Source organism: Suricata suricatta, chromosome 9, assembly GCF_006229205.1.
Source record: "Suricata suricatta isolate VVHF042 chromosome 9, meerkat_22Aug2017_6uvM2_HiC, whole genome shotgun sequence".
NCBI classification, from domain to species: domain Eukaryota; kingdom Metazoa; phylum Chordata; class Mammalia; order Carnivora; family Herpestidae; genus Suricata; species Suricata suricatta.
This window is the reverse complement of record NC_043708.1, coordinates 63,540,663-63,554,637: the sequence shown is the minus strand read 5'-3', so window position 1 is coordinate 63,554,637 and position 13,975 is coordinate 63,540,663. Positions and strand designations below refer to the sequence as shown.

Genomic DNA, 13,975 nt, shown 5'->3' with positions numbered 1-13,975 from the left:
TATACAGAGAAATGAGCAGATAAAAGGGACTTTGGAAAAGGAAATTCATAGGACTTGGTAATAAGAAATGGAAGAGGGAATAGTTAAGGATGACTTTTTTAGATTTAGCTATACTAATTTAATGGATAATGGGGGCATAAACTATCATTTATGGTTCAGACTCTGGAAGTAAACTATTCTTTTGTACTTAATAAGTTTGGATGCTTGGAGTATATGGTAACTAGTAGCCTGTTGGATATATTTCTGGGCTGGAGGTAATAGATTTTACAGTGATGAGTGAGTGTATACCTGCTAAATACTGCTGTGGGAGAGGGTCAGGGAGAAGAGAAATTGGTCTTGTTACAGATCAGTGAGGGAGAAACAGCAACAATTAAGACAAAATAAAGGAAGACACAGCTTTGTTAAGAGACTGAAAAGATACGGCCGGAGAAATAAGGGAAACCAGAAGACTGATGCCAGGAGATCATTCATGAACTTAGGGCAGGTTTTCCTCGGATACAGACAAGAATGGAATAAAAGTGAATAGGAAATTAGCAAATGAAGATAGTGAATGTAGATAAATCTGTCAAGTGGGTAGTCTCCTATTTGACCACCTACTTAGAAAGCAAAACAGATGGGATTGAAAGAATTTTTTTTCTATTTGAAGATGGGAAAGATAAGCACATTTCTGTGCTCTTGAGGAAGAGCCACTAGAAAAGGAGATGAATCTGTAGCAGGTACCTAAGGAGGTGGGTACGGGATCGAGAGCCACAGATAGGGCTTAGTCAGCGTGATAGGCAAATATATCTCCATTCTTCCTTACTAATAAGAATGTGCATTGAAAAAGGTTTACTTGTATTTTGTTAATTATCCATTCATATTTAGATAATTTCCTATTAGATTGTTCTTTCAGAAGAATGATTATATTTTTTGTATATTAGGGAAATTGGTTTTCTGTCATGTATATAGCATATTCCCACTTTGTTTTGTCTTATGTTGTTTCTTTTTAGCAGTACATATTTTTAATTTTTTAATGTGGCTAAGATTTATTCCTACTCTTTCTCTTTGCAATTGCCAGGCAACTTCATTCTTATACAAACTAACTTTGTAGTGTAAAATATTTCACGTCTACTTTTTTTCCTTTTAAAAAATTGTTAGCTTGATTTCAAAACTAGTCTATAAACTTAAATGATGTGAGCATATAAAATATTCATTTTATATTAATATACATGCTTGTTATTGATTGAAAAATATCATGTATATCTACATTATTATATATATTTCCTCATATGTAAGTATATGTGGTAGTAAATTATCTAGGAATGTTAATTTGTAATTGTAATACCAAACATATGTCCAATGTTGGCTTATTGTTTATTTCTTTTAAGTTTTAAGCAGGGTCTGAAAACTCTTGGTGTTTTGGAGAAAATTCAGACTTACCCAGAAGCATTTTGTAGCATCTTCTGTCATAAACCTGAGACTCTTTCTGCAGAAATCCTTAGTGATCTTTTTACAGTACGCACATTATCTGACCCACAGGCTTTGGGGTTTTGGAACAGTTATTTACAGGCTGTTGAGGGTATGTGGATGTTTTATTTTTTTTAACTGTTCTAGAACATTTGTTTTTAGCATATTAGTTTATTTCTTTGAGTTTTGCTTTTTGGTAATAGGACTTTTCATCTGCTAACTCCACATTTACAAAATTTATTTCAAGACAGGTTTATATGACTGAGTTAAAAGTGATGAGGAAAGATTATAGAGTAAAGTTAAATTTCACAATTTATTTTCCTTTAGATAATTTGAGGTGAAGGGCATTCTTCAGTGTAATTTAAGAAACAAAACAGATGAACATAGGGGAAGGGAAAAAATAAGAAAGAGGGAGGCAAACCATAAGAAATTCAACTATAGAAAACAAACTGAGGGTTGCTGGAAGGGAGGTGGGCAGCGGGATGGTCTAAATGGGTGATGGGTATTAAGGAGGGCACTTGTGATGAGCATTGGGTGTTGTATGTAAGCGATGAAATCACTAAATTCTACTCCTGAAACTGAAATTACACCATATGTAAATTAACTGTAATTAAAAAAAAATTTAAAAAATAGGTGATTGTCACAGCATAGAGTAACCTTAAAACTAATCATCTGTTTCATCTTTTTCAATGTTAAGTTAAATTGAATTATTCTTCATCCATTGCTTAGGGCAATGAAAATGATAATTGTCATTGAGCATTAGCTATGTAAAGCCATTCCATTTAAATTGAGTGGGAAGGATTTAAACTTTAGTTGAAATTCTTTTCAGGTAAGTTGTTGTTCAGTTGTTTTATACCATTTTTCCCCTCTGCATTCGATGAACTAGTTTATTAAATAGGAATGATCTAGATATGGTTTGAAATTATTTTTATTATCATGCCCACTGGACCTCTTGTATTATATGATAATTTTATATTAGAGAAGGCATTCAAATATATAATGCGTAGTTCAACTAAGTGATTTTCTGAGTTCTACTTTGAGGTTCAAATAAACATTTATTGGATATACAGTTTTCCTCCCCCTACACCTGACCCAGTGATTTAGTTTGTCTAAGATAGACGTTAGAGTCTCTGCCTTTAAATACTCCCTGTCTCGTTGGGAAGGAGTCTGTGGTGATAGCAATATGTACAATAACATGGATTTATTTTTCTTTTTTGGTAAATTTTTCAGGTGGTAAATCTACAATAACAATGGAAGACATTCTTATTTTTGCAACTGGTTGCAGTTCTATTCCACCTGCTGGATTTAAACCCACTCCTTCAATTGAGTGTCTTCATATGGATTTTCCCATTGGAAACAAGTGTAATAACTGTTTAGCTCTTCCAATCACCAGTACATACCAAGAATTTCAAGAAAATATGGACTTTGCCATAAGAAACACCTTAAGAATAGAAAAGGAAGAAAGTTCTCACTATATTGGACATTAAATATTTTAAACAAAGACATACTTCTTCAAAAGCTGCTATTGATACTTCTCGTTTCAGAAATCTGTCCATCATCATTTTTGAACAATCTTATCAGCTTCCTGGCCCAATAAAATTTATGATATGAACATAAAGGAATGTTTTGGCCATGTAAGCTAAAAAGTTTTTTTGTTAAAGTATACCAGTCAAAGTTGATATTTTTCTATTTTCTTAAAATACATGCTTCATAAAATTTAATATAAATAGTTTTAAAACCGCTGTACAGACTGGTTTTCAAGTATGAAAGCATGGTGTATATATATATGTGTGTGTGTGTGTATATATGTGTGTGTATATATATGTATGGGGAAAAAACTTGTATTCACTATTTCTGCAAACTAGTATTAGCTATAGGATGCCACAATGGTTTTTCTAGTTTTACGTAATTTTCAAATTATTTCTTATTTTATTTTAAAGCATTAAAGAGAAAAGCTAATTGATAAATTCTGTTATATAAATCAAAGGCATATATTCCAGGGAATGTGTTATAAGTATTTTTTCTAGGATGGCACTAAATTGGTTAAAAATGCTTTTAGGTTACTGATCTATATTAAAACAAACCCTCACTGCAATTAGATTATGCCTAAAGGGAAGTATTATATGAAAAGCAGAATTGCACAAATATTCTAGAATCTATGGAGATTCCATATAGTCTTAAGAACACTTCTCAGGCATATAAAATATAGTTGAAAATACCTAAGAAAGTGTCTTCTTTAAAGCCTTGGCTTTAATCATAAGATTTTTTTTTTTCTGTATCCCCTGTGTGGTATTAAGCCACATTAAGTCTGATCCAGAATCATTTTGGGTGTCTCAGTTATCTCTGTGGTAGGTTTGACTATTTGACAGTTATTTATTATCAAGATGGTTGTATGACAGGTAAGCTGGTACCACTGTGTTACACAGTTATCTTCTTTGCTCTTGAAAGATACTGTTATTATAAAAGCAATGTCGAAACATGTAAGAAAGAAATGCAAATAGAATGAAAAACCCACTATAATTTCACCATCTTAACTACAGTGATTCATTGTATCTTACTATAAACTTTTATTTACCTTTCCTTGCCTTTTAAAATTTATTAATGTTACTAAATGTCAAAGAATACCTAAAGGTAACAAAAAATCATATAATAACAATTTAAAGATACATAGTCCCATAGTCATGCCCCCATGTTTATGTTCTTGCAAAAGAAAAAAGCGGAAAAGTCTTATGTCCCTAATCTATTATCAAATATTAAATTAGTTTTCCACCAAAGTAAATTGGATGAGAGGTCAATCTTTATGAGAGGTTGGTTTTAATCACACTTTTTAATATACAAAGTAAATATCAACTATTGTCATAATCTCCCGAAGACATCCTATAATTTTTAAAGGAAAACAATTGGTTTGATACTGCTAATATGTCTCCTAATACCAAAGGAAAACTAAAACATAATCTTAGTATAGGTTCCTTTGTTACACTTACTGATAGACCCAGCAAATTAGTTTCATTTTAACTTGAAGTTTTTAAGAACTTTGCACAAGGCATGTCTTTGTCTTGAATTATTAAATTATCAAAAGTAATTAAAGGATTAACAAAAGTTTGAATATCTAATATAAACTTCAAGTTTGCCATATGACTTTTATTCTAAATGTGCTAAGTTGGATATTTCTTGGCCCTACCTAGATTTTACAAAACTTAAAAAGCCTTTAAACCAATATAACCCACAAAACCTAATTAAAGCTATTTCCTGGTCATTTGTACTTTTAATTTCTCCTGCAGCGGTAATTAAAACTGATGAAACTTCGCACAGTTTTTGGGTATGGTAGGGTCGAGGGGAGGCAATATGCTTAGTTGGCAATAACTAGAAACAGTATTTCAATTCCTGATTTCACTATGTTATGTGTAGACAGGGACTTATGGATAAGGTATGATATAAATAATAATTCAGGATATTCACGTTTTGAAGTGAAGAACACTGATTGCAATGCATCTTCTGGGTTTAAGGATGTTTCATTAATTTGATTTTTAGGTTAATCTGTATAATCAAGGCATAGTAGAGAATCCTATATTTATTTTCTGCAGTGTTACTATGTCAAATGATCGATATTGTGATTGTTCTTTTTCTGTTCATTGTTATAGCCAGTGCACAACTCTTACTGACATTGAAGTTTTAAAGTTGTTATGCTATGAAACCTTATAAATGTGTATTTGTATTTCTTAACTGTTTGAATCGTCAAAATGCCACATATTTTGTTTTCTATTGGTCTCAATATTGAGGAAAACCATAAAGTCACCTATTACACATCTACTGCTAATGGTCTTTGATTAGTTTTAAATTCATTGTTTTTAGACATTTTTTAAGACTAAGACCTTTGTTATGGGAACTTCATCTGAAGACCTTTTATACAGTACTATTCTTATACTTAGTCACTTTAGTGTTTTAGTATTTAAGGTTAAAGTTTCTTTAAAATTTCTCATCAGAAACTGGTTATGATCTTATACTTTGTAATATTTAATTTCCATATAATGAATAAGCCATTGTTTGGGTTAAGTAAAAAGTCTTCATTTGATTAATAACCGGGAAATTCACTTTGGTTCTACTTTATGCTAGAACTTTTAGTAATTTTTTCTCTCTAAATTTGTGTAATCTATTGTAACTTTTATATTCAAAACTGAATGCTAAGTAAAGAAGATTATAATAGGTGAATTTTCACCATGACTTTGCCTTTAGTATTTATTCTTAAGGAAATGATTAGAACAAGATTCTTTTTATGATAATGTAATCCTTTTTTATAGGGATTATCACATGCTTCATTGTTAGTTTTACAACAGGCTATTAAACTACCTACCATTCACACTCTAAGTAATGCAACACAAAGTATTAGAACACATTGAATAATGGATTACTTGAATGTGTATGTAGTTTAGAAAAATTGGATTTTTTGAAAAGACCCAATTTTCAAGCTCTCATTTTGACTCTTACCTTTTCCAGTTGGCTCAACATAAGCCAGGTATATGCTAGGTGTCAGCCAGTTTTCCCTCTTTTTTTTTCAGATGTAACCAAGAGCCATAATTAGAATGAACTTTCTTAAATAAACATGTTCATTCTACTAAATGCGAAGTGCTTATATGAACTAAATTAAATAATGTGTTAAGATTTATTGAGGTTAAGATTCTGACAGTACTAGATACAACATCCTTTCCAATTTGAGAGATCCTGTAATAATACTCTTAGACTGACACCTGAAAACCTCTTGCATGAGCTGTTCTGAGACATTCTGTATTAAACTTAAAACTAAAGTAAACTAATAGTTTGCCAGAATAAATTATTTCAGCCGAAAATCTGGATAGGTAGAGCCAGGCTACAGTAAATTAAGGGTTAACATTCTGAAGCCATAGTTTGATTCTTTCTGATTCTAAAAATGGGTAACAAGTTTCTTTCTCAATCATAGCTTCACAGGGTCTATTGTCTGTTTGTCTACTGTAATTCTTCTGTGGAGTATAGTATTTTATACATTTTTGCTCACCTTTGTGCTTCCTTGGTCAGGATACTTTGTATCATTTCATATGTATATAACTGTTAAACATTGATTTAATGTTTTATATTACTATGACTCAGTCTTGGGAAGAAGTCTGTGAAAGAACTGAAATGGTTAACTGGTAGATTTTCATTTGAAAGTATAAGTACACAAATGAACAAGATTGGGCTCTCAGATACTGGAAGATGGGAAAGTCTATACTACATTCTATGAAGACAAACAATGAAGGCCAACTTTCCCCTAGGGTACGAATTGTTATTTCTATTTAATTACAGTACATCTAGATCATTGACAATTCCTTCAAAATAACACTGAATAAAATAGATGTTCCAGTTAATTTTTTAGTGAAAATGCCAGTTAGCTCTGAAGCCTAGAGGATGCAATTCTTAAAGAATGTAGGTTCACAACCTTTTATCAACCTCTTCCTAGTTTCCCCACTCACTAGTCCCTGGTAATCACTCTTCTTTGTTTCCATGAATTTGACTATTTTTTTTTTAAGATTATACATGTAGGTCATTTGATGCAGTTAACTTTTCAGCTAGAAGATGAGTAAGGTCTGAGACCTAATAATATAACATGGTGACTACAGTTGATAGTTGTATAACTAAAGTTTACTGAGTAGATTTTCAGTTTCACCGAAACAAAGAAATATGTGAGGTAATGGATGTGATAGCTAGATGGGGGGAACACTTAACAATATATACCTACATCAGATCATCACAATGTAAACTTTATCTTTCAAATTTGTCAATTATACCTTGATAAAGACGAAAGTTATACAAAATAACTAAAATTATCAATATCGGATACATTTTGTCATCATATGGTTTCAAGTGTACATTGAAAACCGGCTGTCCACTAACCAAGCGCTCCCCCACCATGTGATTTTTGCAGTTACTAAAATGAAAGGAGGCGAATACTAAGTTGCCATTTTGCATCTTCCTAGCTCCTGTGTTCATGTACGCAAAACACCATAAAACTAGACCATTTTGCCTAAAAGGTGAGACAGAAATCTGCCAAATTAGAGCAGTGCTCCAAATCTGCCCATTTCCCTGAGAAAGGGCCAAAGGGGAGACCTCTCCTGCTGCACTGGGAACAGGGAAAGGAGCCAGCATTTAAACGCCTTAGTCCGGTGATCCTTAAACCCCCTGCCCCAGAGCAGTCTCCCCACTTAGGAGATTTGTAAACGACCGATTTAGTATTTGGTTTCTTAGCATCATTACACCACGCTAACACCCTAAAAATTCTATTCAACGCAGCTACCATTTGGGAAGCTGTGGCTTCATTAAACAGGATAAAAATTCCTATTATTGCGCATATGGAAAGTTAACACTACCAGGGGTCCAGGTACCAGCGCACCAGGTGTTTAGGTCTGCGAAGAGCAGAAGGAGGCGGGATCCGGCCACCAGGAACCCCCCTTGGCCCCGCCCCTCTGGGCTTTGCTTCCGGGGCAGTCGGGGCGGCCACGTAATCTTCGGGCTCTTTTCGCCAACCGGGCAGTGGCTGGTGGGAGTCAAGATGGCGTCGGCCGCAGGGGCTAGTATTCGAGAGAGACAAACAGGTACGTCTTTCTCTCTTCTCCCTGCGGTTTTGTGCCGTTGGTGCGGATACCGTCTTCTGCTTGTCGCCCTCCTTCGGTCGCGGTGTGTGCAGCTCTGAGACGGACCTCCTGAATCTCTGTCCAGTTCCCAGAGCATCGAGAGCCCCTCCCCTTTTGAGTTTTCTGGGAAGAGATGCAATAGCTCGAGAACACGGCCTCTAATTTGTGGTTCAGGAAAAGGAGCTTCAGGGTTGCTACGGCCCTGCTCTTGTCCCTTTTCTACTGGGCCTCAAGGGCCATCACAAGAATACCTGGCAGCTGGCAGATAACACAGATGTTCGCCTGTGTTGCCACCTATGAAGTCTCCGGGTTTGTTTCTGTGCCTGATTCAGTTCTCTCCTAGTTTTAATGTTGAACGAGTTTCGTTTGGGGGCATTTCCTCCACAGTTACAAAATTTGGGTATCCTTTCAGAGCGTCCTCCATTCTGCTATTTCTCTTCATTGGACCAGTCTTTTGAGGGTACCTGAAGAGAAATGCCTGGTGATAAAGATTTCCTTCTTTAGTTTGCTGGAATGGAATTGAAGAATGGCAAAAAACGAATGAATTAGTAGCTTTGGCATTTTAACCGTTTTCCAGATTGATATTGTAAAACTATTAGTTTCATTCTCGGTAGAGCAGTCATACAGCTTCTGTTTGTACCGTGAAATGCGTGTTTTTCTTAAAAAGGTACGTATTTCTTACTTTTAGCTTTAATATTTTTTCCATCTTAGATATTTTGTTTTTTATGTTTTGTATACTTCTGATGACATAGTTTGCACCTGTTAACTACAAACTAATGGTTTGTTCCTGTTAGTGAATTGTCCTGAAAATTGGCAGGCTGTGAATTCTGAGGAGCTGATAGAAACAAACCATCAAGAGTATGCACAGTTGGAAATTCTTTCCCTTGTATTTGTGTTCTTTTGCATCTTAATCCGAGCTGGAAAACTAATGGTTACAATTAATACGGCTTACAGAAGGAATTTCAGCTGTGCTTGGTTCCTTCCTTTGGAATTCAAAGAAAAAATTAATGAGTAGACTTTAGTAATGATACAAAGTGCATACGGAATTGTGTTATGCTTTACCCATTAGATAAATTTAAAATAAGCTATCAGGTGAAATTAGGCATAATGTAAATAAGTAAGATTTGGGGAATACCTGCTGTACGTTTTACCAGTAAGCAGATAGAAACCCCACTTGTCCTTACAGTATGGTTCTGATAACTAAATGAAGCTCAATGAATTAGATCATATTATATATTAAAATAAAATATCAAGGAAGACCAACCAATACAAAGGAGTTTTTTGAAAAATTTTTATGGTAGTAATTTTTATATGCAAAAATTTTGTAGAATATTGAAGCCTAATATAATTTAGATTTCTGTGAAAAGAAACTTCATTACAGTAAGATTTCACATTACAACTAGATAGGTTATGCCATATTAATCTTTTATCAAATTCGTTCTCTACTTCATTTGTCTTATTTTCAGACAAATGTAAACCCGTATAAGTGTGCTAAAGTAGCAGAAGTAAACATTTCCCTGATGACTATTGAGAAGTTTTCAGAAGTAACTCAAAATCAATTCTCAAACACTCTAGATAAAGACACTGTGAAACACAGGAATTTGCAATCTGATTGGGTAGATAATAGCTGATATTGAGTATTTAGTATTGCTAAGCATTGTTTTTAAGTGATTTTATGTGTATTGTCTCCATTTTAGAGATGAGGAAACTAAGGTATAGAAAGGATAACTTACTAGCATGGCTGTTTTTTGTTTTGCCTGCTTGAAGAATATTTAATTTTTAAAGGTCAGTTGGATCACTCTCCATCTTTACTCTTACCTTTAATGCAACAGCCAGCATCCTGTGTTACCTGCCGTTGCCCTTCATGCGTGCCCCTCTGTTGAAGGTTCTTGCTCAACACTCCCACTTCTCAACCTTGGCTTTTAAAATTACACTGCAGGGGCACCTGGATGGCTCAGTTGTTTAAAGATCTGACTCGATCTCAGCTCAGGTTGTGATCTCACTGTTTATAAGTTTGAGTGCCACATTGGGCTCTTTGCTGACTGCATGGAGCCTGCTTGGGATTCTCTCACTTCCTCTCTCTCTGTCCCTCCCTCCCCTCTCTCCCTCTCCCTCTCTCTTTCTCTCTCAAAATTAATAAACTAAAAAAGTTTTTTTAATAAAAATAAGTAAAAATAAAATTACACTGCACATCTCCCCCCCTTCCCTTTGTTTTTCTCCATAGCACTTAATATAATCTCATATGCCATATGTTTAACTTAATCTGTTGTCTTTCTACCCCAACTAAAATAAAAGTTCCTTGACGATCAATATTTTTTATTCAGTCTGTTGTGTTTAGTGCCAACAGCTGGAGCAGTGCCCAGCATATGGTAAACAATCACTAAACATTTGTTGAATGAATAGTAAATATGGTTGAATATATAGCAATGAGTAAAGAAAACATTTCAGGTTAGGGTGAGACTACATTAACCAAGTCTAGAACTGATATGTTTAGGGCCAATAAACAAAACTAGTTTATCATTTCCTTTAAAAGTAGTGATTTAAGCCTATAAGGGAGTTACTCTGATGAAACTAAAATTACATTCTTACATATTCTTTGAACACAGGCCCTGTACGTCATTAAGGACTGTGTCACAATCTGTTAACAAGCTAGCCAAGGGTCACAGTTGAGGAAACGCACCTAAATGGGGCTCAGAAGGTAGATGTTGGAATATCCGCTGCTGCTGGCCTTTTTCAGTAATGTAAGGCCTAGCTCTAGAGAACGCTATACACCTGAGACTCCCCGGCAGCCTGGGCTGTGGTTTTTCCTAGTTGTCCTGTGTCAAGAATGGGAACAGATGTTCCTAGAAACAAGATTTTCTCTTCGTTGAGCTATGGGTGCCAGGATGGTGATGTCTATATTGCATGGAGGTGGAAGAACTTGCTAGCAGATCAGTGGGAGAGTTAATTCTGCAGTACCTTGTATGCCTCCTATGTTATTTCCGTTTTACGCACCAAAGTGAGGTGGGTTTTTTTGCTTGTTTATGTATTTTTTGTATAATATAACATCTGTAAGCTAAGCATTTAATAGAAGTTTTTCTAGGGAGTAAATCAGTCTACCAAAAATTGATACACCAGTGATTTGAGTACTATATGGTAAATTGTATATACTGTATATATACAATATTATATATAGATATAATATATAATTATAGATTATTTTGTATTAATAAAGCCTAATCCAAATGCTTTTATTTTTATTTTTTAACTTGTTGAAATGTTTATTTTTATGAGAGAGACAACATGAGTTGGGTAGGAGCAGAGAAAGAGGGAGATACAGAATCCAAAGCAGGCTCCAGGCTCTGAGCCGTCAGCACAGAGCCCATGTGGGGCTTGAACCCATGACCCGTGAGATCATGACCTGAGCCGAAGTTGGAAGCTTAACCCTCTGAGCCACCCAGGCTCCCCCAAATGCTTTTAAAAATCAACCAAATAGATTCCAGGATTGCCAGTCTTAAAAATTAAATTACTTAATACTCTTCCTTGAATATTTGGCCTTTTCAACTTCACATAGAAGTATAGTGAGATTTTAATTTTCCTTAGAAAATATTTGAGTCTGCTATAACACATGAACAGATGAGCACTAAAAATCTCAAAATTTAGTAACATAGAGATTATTGCTTTGATTTTAGAAATTGTATATTTTCTTACCAGGAGTTATCTACTGTATCTTTGGGAAAGTCTCACTTTTTCCATGGAGCATATATTATTAAAACTGAAACTTTTCATTGATTCTGATGAGATAAATTGGTCATAAAATGGACTACAAGATAACTAAAACATAGGTCTGCTGTATGCGGTTTTGTATATGAACCACTTAAATATATGTCTATGTAATTTAAAAGAGTGATGCTAATATATGCCTCCAGCCAGAGAGTAGTAAATAGACAACACCACCAGTTATCTGTTGAGACCACTGCAAATTTGTAGTTGATAAAATTTTTTTTTGCACATATAAAAATGTAATGTGGGGAACTGTCAATTCATGTCTTCTGCCCATTTTTAATTGGATTATTTGGTTTTTGGTTGTTAAGTTGTATAAGTTCTTTAAATACTTTAGATGCTAGCCCTCTATCATTTGCAGCAACATGGATGGAGCTAGACAGCTAAGTGAAATAAGTCTGAGAAAGACAAATACCATATGATTTCACTCATATGTGGAATTTAAGAAACAAAACAACCAAAGGGGGGGAAAAGAGAGATGAACCAAGAAAGAGACTCCTAACCATAGAGAACAAATTGATAGTTATCAGAGGGGAGGTGGATGAGGAGGTGAGTAAAAGAGGTAATGGGTATTAAAGAGTACACACAATGAGCACTGAGTAATGTACAGAATTGTTGGATTACCATATTGCATACCTGCAACTAGTGTAACACTGTATATTAACTATACTGGAATTAAAATATTTTGAAACTTAACAAAAGTAATGTGGGCTTCTCTGGAGGAATGGAAAGGGATTCTTCCTGAACATTTTTCACATTATCAGCTGGCAACAGAAAAGCTCCCCAAACACTTGCCCAATTAGCTATTGATGGAATGGTCTTATGCAGTCTGACCTGCTTTTACATATCCATTCATTTCATTAATCAGTTTTGCTAGAGTGATTTGTGCATTTTATTTTGAGGTAGTAGGTAATAAATGCACAGGGTGGGGAATGAAATCGTGAAAAACAATGATAATAATTAATGATTGTTTTCATTTCCAGTGGCTTTGAAGCGTATGCTGAATTTCAATGTGCCTCATGTTAAAAACAGCACTGGAGAACCAGTATGGAAAGTAAGAGACTTTATTTTAATGGGGACAGTTTCTTTTTTCTTGGTCCTTATTGGTGTCAATTAGAGGAAATACCTCGTTAATGCTGAACAGTAGCACATTTTAGTTCTTATGCATGGAGAGTTTATTTTTATTTAATATGGTTTCTTAATGTGAATTTTTAATAAACATTTTATGTAGGGAGACAGACAAGGATAATAATATGCATCTAGGGAGTCCATCTTACTAGGGGGTCTTTCATCTGGTTGGTGTTTTGTTCCTTAGCTTTGCAAGTCCAGAATTTGGATCTTGTGAGCTTGTTCACGGTTATTTAGACTCGGGGAGAGTGATCTCTAAACCACAATGCCAGTTTTAACCAACTCATGAGACAGTGATTTGTAAAACAGAATGCTGGTTTATTAATTTATGATACATAAAGATGTTAGTAAAATTGATAACTGGACCAGAAAGCAATCTGTAATAATAATCCTCCTTTGAGAAATGATGGAGGACCTTTAAAAATTCCTGTCCTTTAAGCTTGTTCATTCTAAACTTCATACTTTCTTTCTTCAGAGATTAGAATACAGCTGCTGTTTAAACTTGTTAGTTTATAGTCACTTTATATTTCTTTTTTTTGCTAATAATTGAAAACATGTCAACTTGGTAACTATTTTGGGTGTTTTGAAAACTCTGATAAGTCATTTTAAGTCCTTTGCTTAACTCTAAAGGTGGTTTTAAGTCCTCTGTTGAATTCCTAGGTTAAGCTTCACAGTATACCCTAATTTTTGTTGCCTTTCATGTTTATTTGTGAGCATACTGTTAATTGCTTCTTGCATAAACAATGCTTGCTTACTCTTTCTAAAGCCTTTATTAAGCTTTTGAATTAAATAGCTTGAGAATTTCTTGGGTACTGATTTGGGTCAAATTCTTTCCCTACCCATTACTTATTATCACAAGATTAATAATACAGATCTATTAAGATTTAAAGAGGAAAGGTATTTATGAGAGATGAAACACCCAATCTCTTACAACTAGAGCAGGAGAGTTTTAGCATTTTTTGTTAAGTATTTTTTTATGTTTTTATTTTATTTTTGAG

At 34.3% G+C, this 13,975-nt stretch overlaps 2 protein-coding genes across 5 annotated transcripts in view; both read left to right on the top strand.

The window, feature by feature from the left end:
• Positions 1-6,253, top strand: part of G2E3 (G2/M-phase specific E3 ubiquitin protein ligase) — a 61,674-nt gene extending 55,421 nt beyond the window's left edge. For all 4 annotated transcript variants that reach the window (XM_029952688.1, XM_029952685.1, XM_029952687.1 and 1 more), the window contains 2 exons: positions 1,368-1,558; positions 2,677-6,253. In XM_029952688.1, the coding sequence (XP_029808548.1) occupies positions 1,368-1,558; positions 2,677-2,933 (448 nt within the window). In that variant the 3' untranslated portion in view covers positions 2,934-6,253. The remainder of the gene's footprint in view (positions 1-1,367; positions 1,559-2,676) is intronic.
• A 1,692-nt stretch (positions 6,254-7,945) lies between these two features.
• Positions 7,946-13,975, top strand: part of SCFD1 (sec1 family domain containing 1) — a 93,243-nt gene continuing 87,213 nt past the window's right edge. The window contains exons 1-2 of the mRNA XM_029952193.1: positions 7,946-8,048; positions 12,833-12,903. Coding sequence (XP_029808053.1) covers positions 8,006-8,048; positions 12,833-12,903 — 114 coding nt within the window. The 5' untranslated portion in view covers positions 7,946-8,005. The remainder of the gene's footprint in view (positions 8,049-12,832; positions 12,904-13,975) is intronic.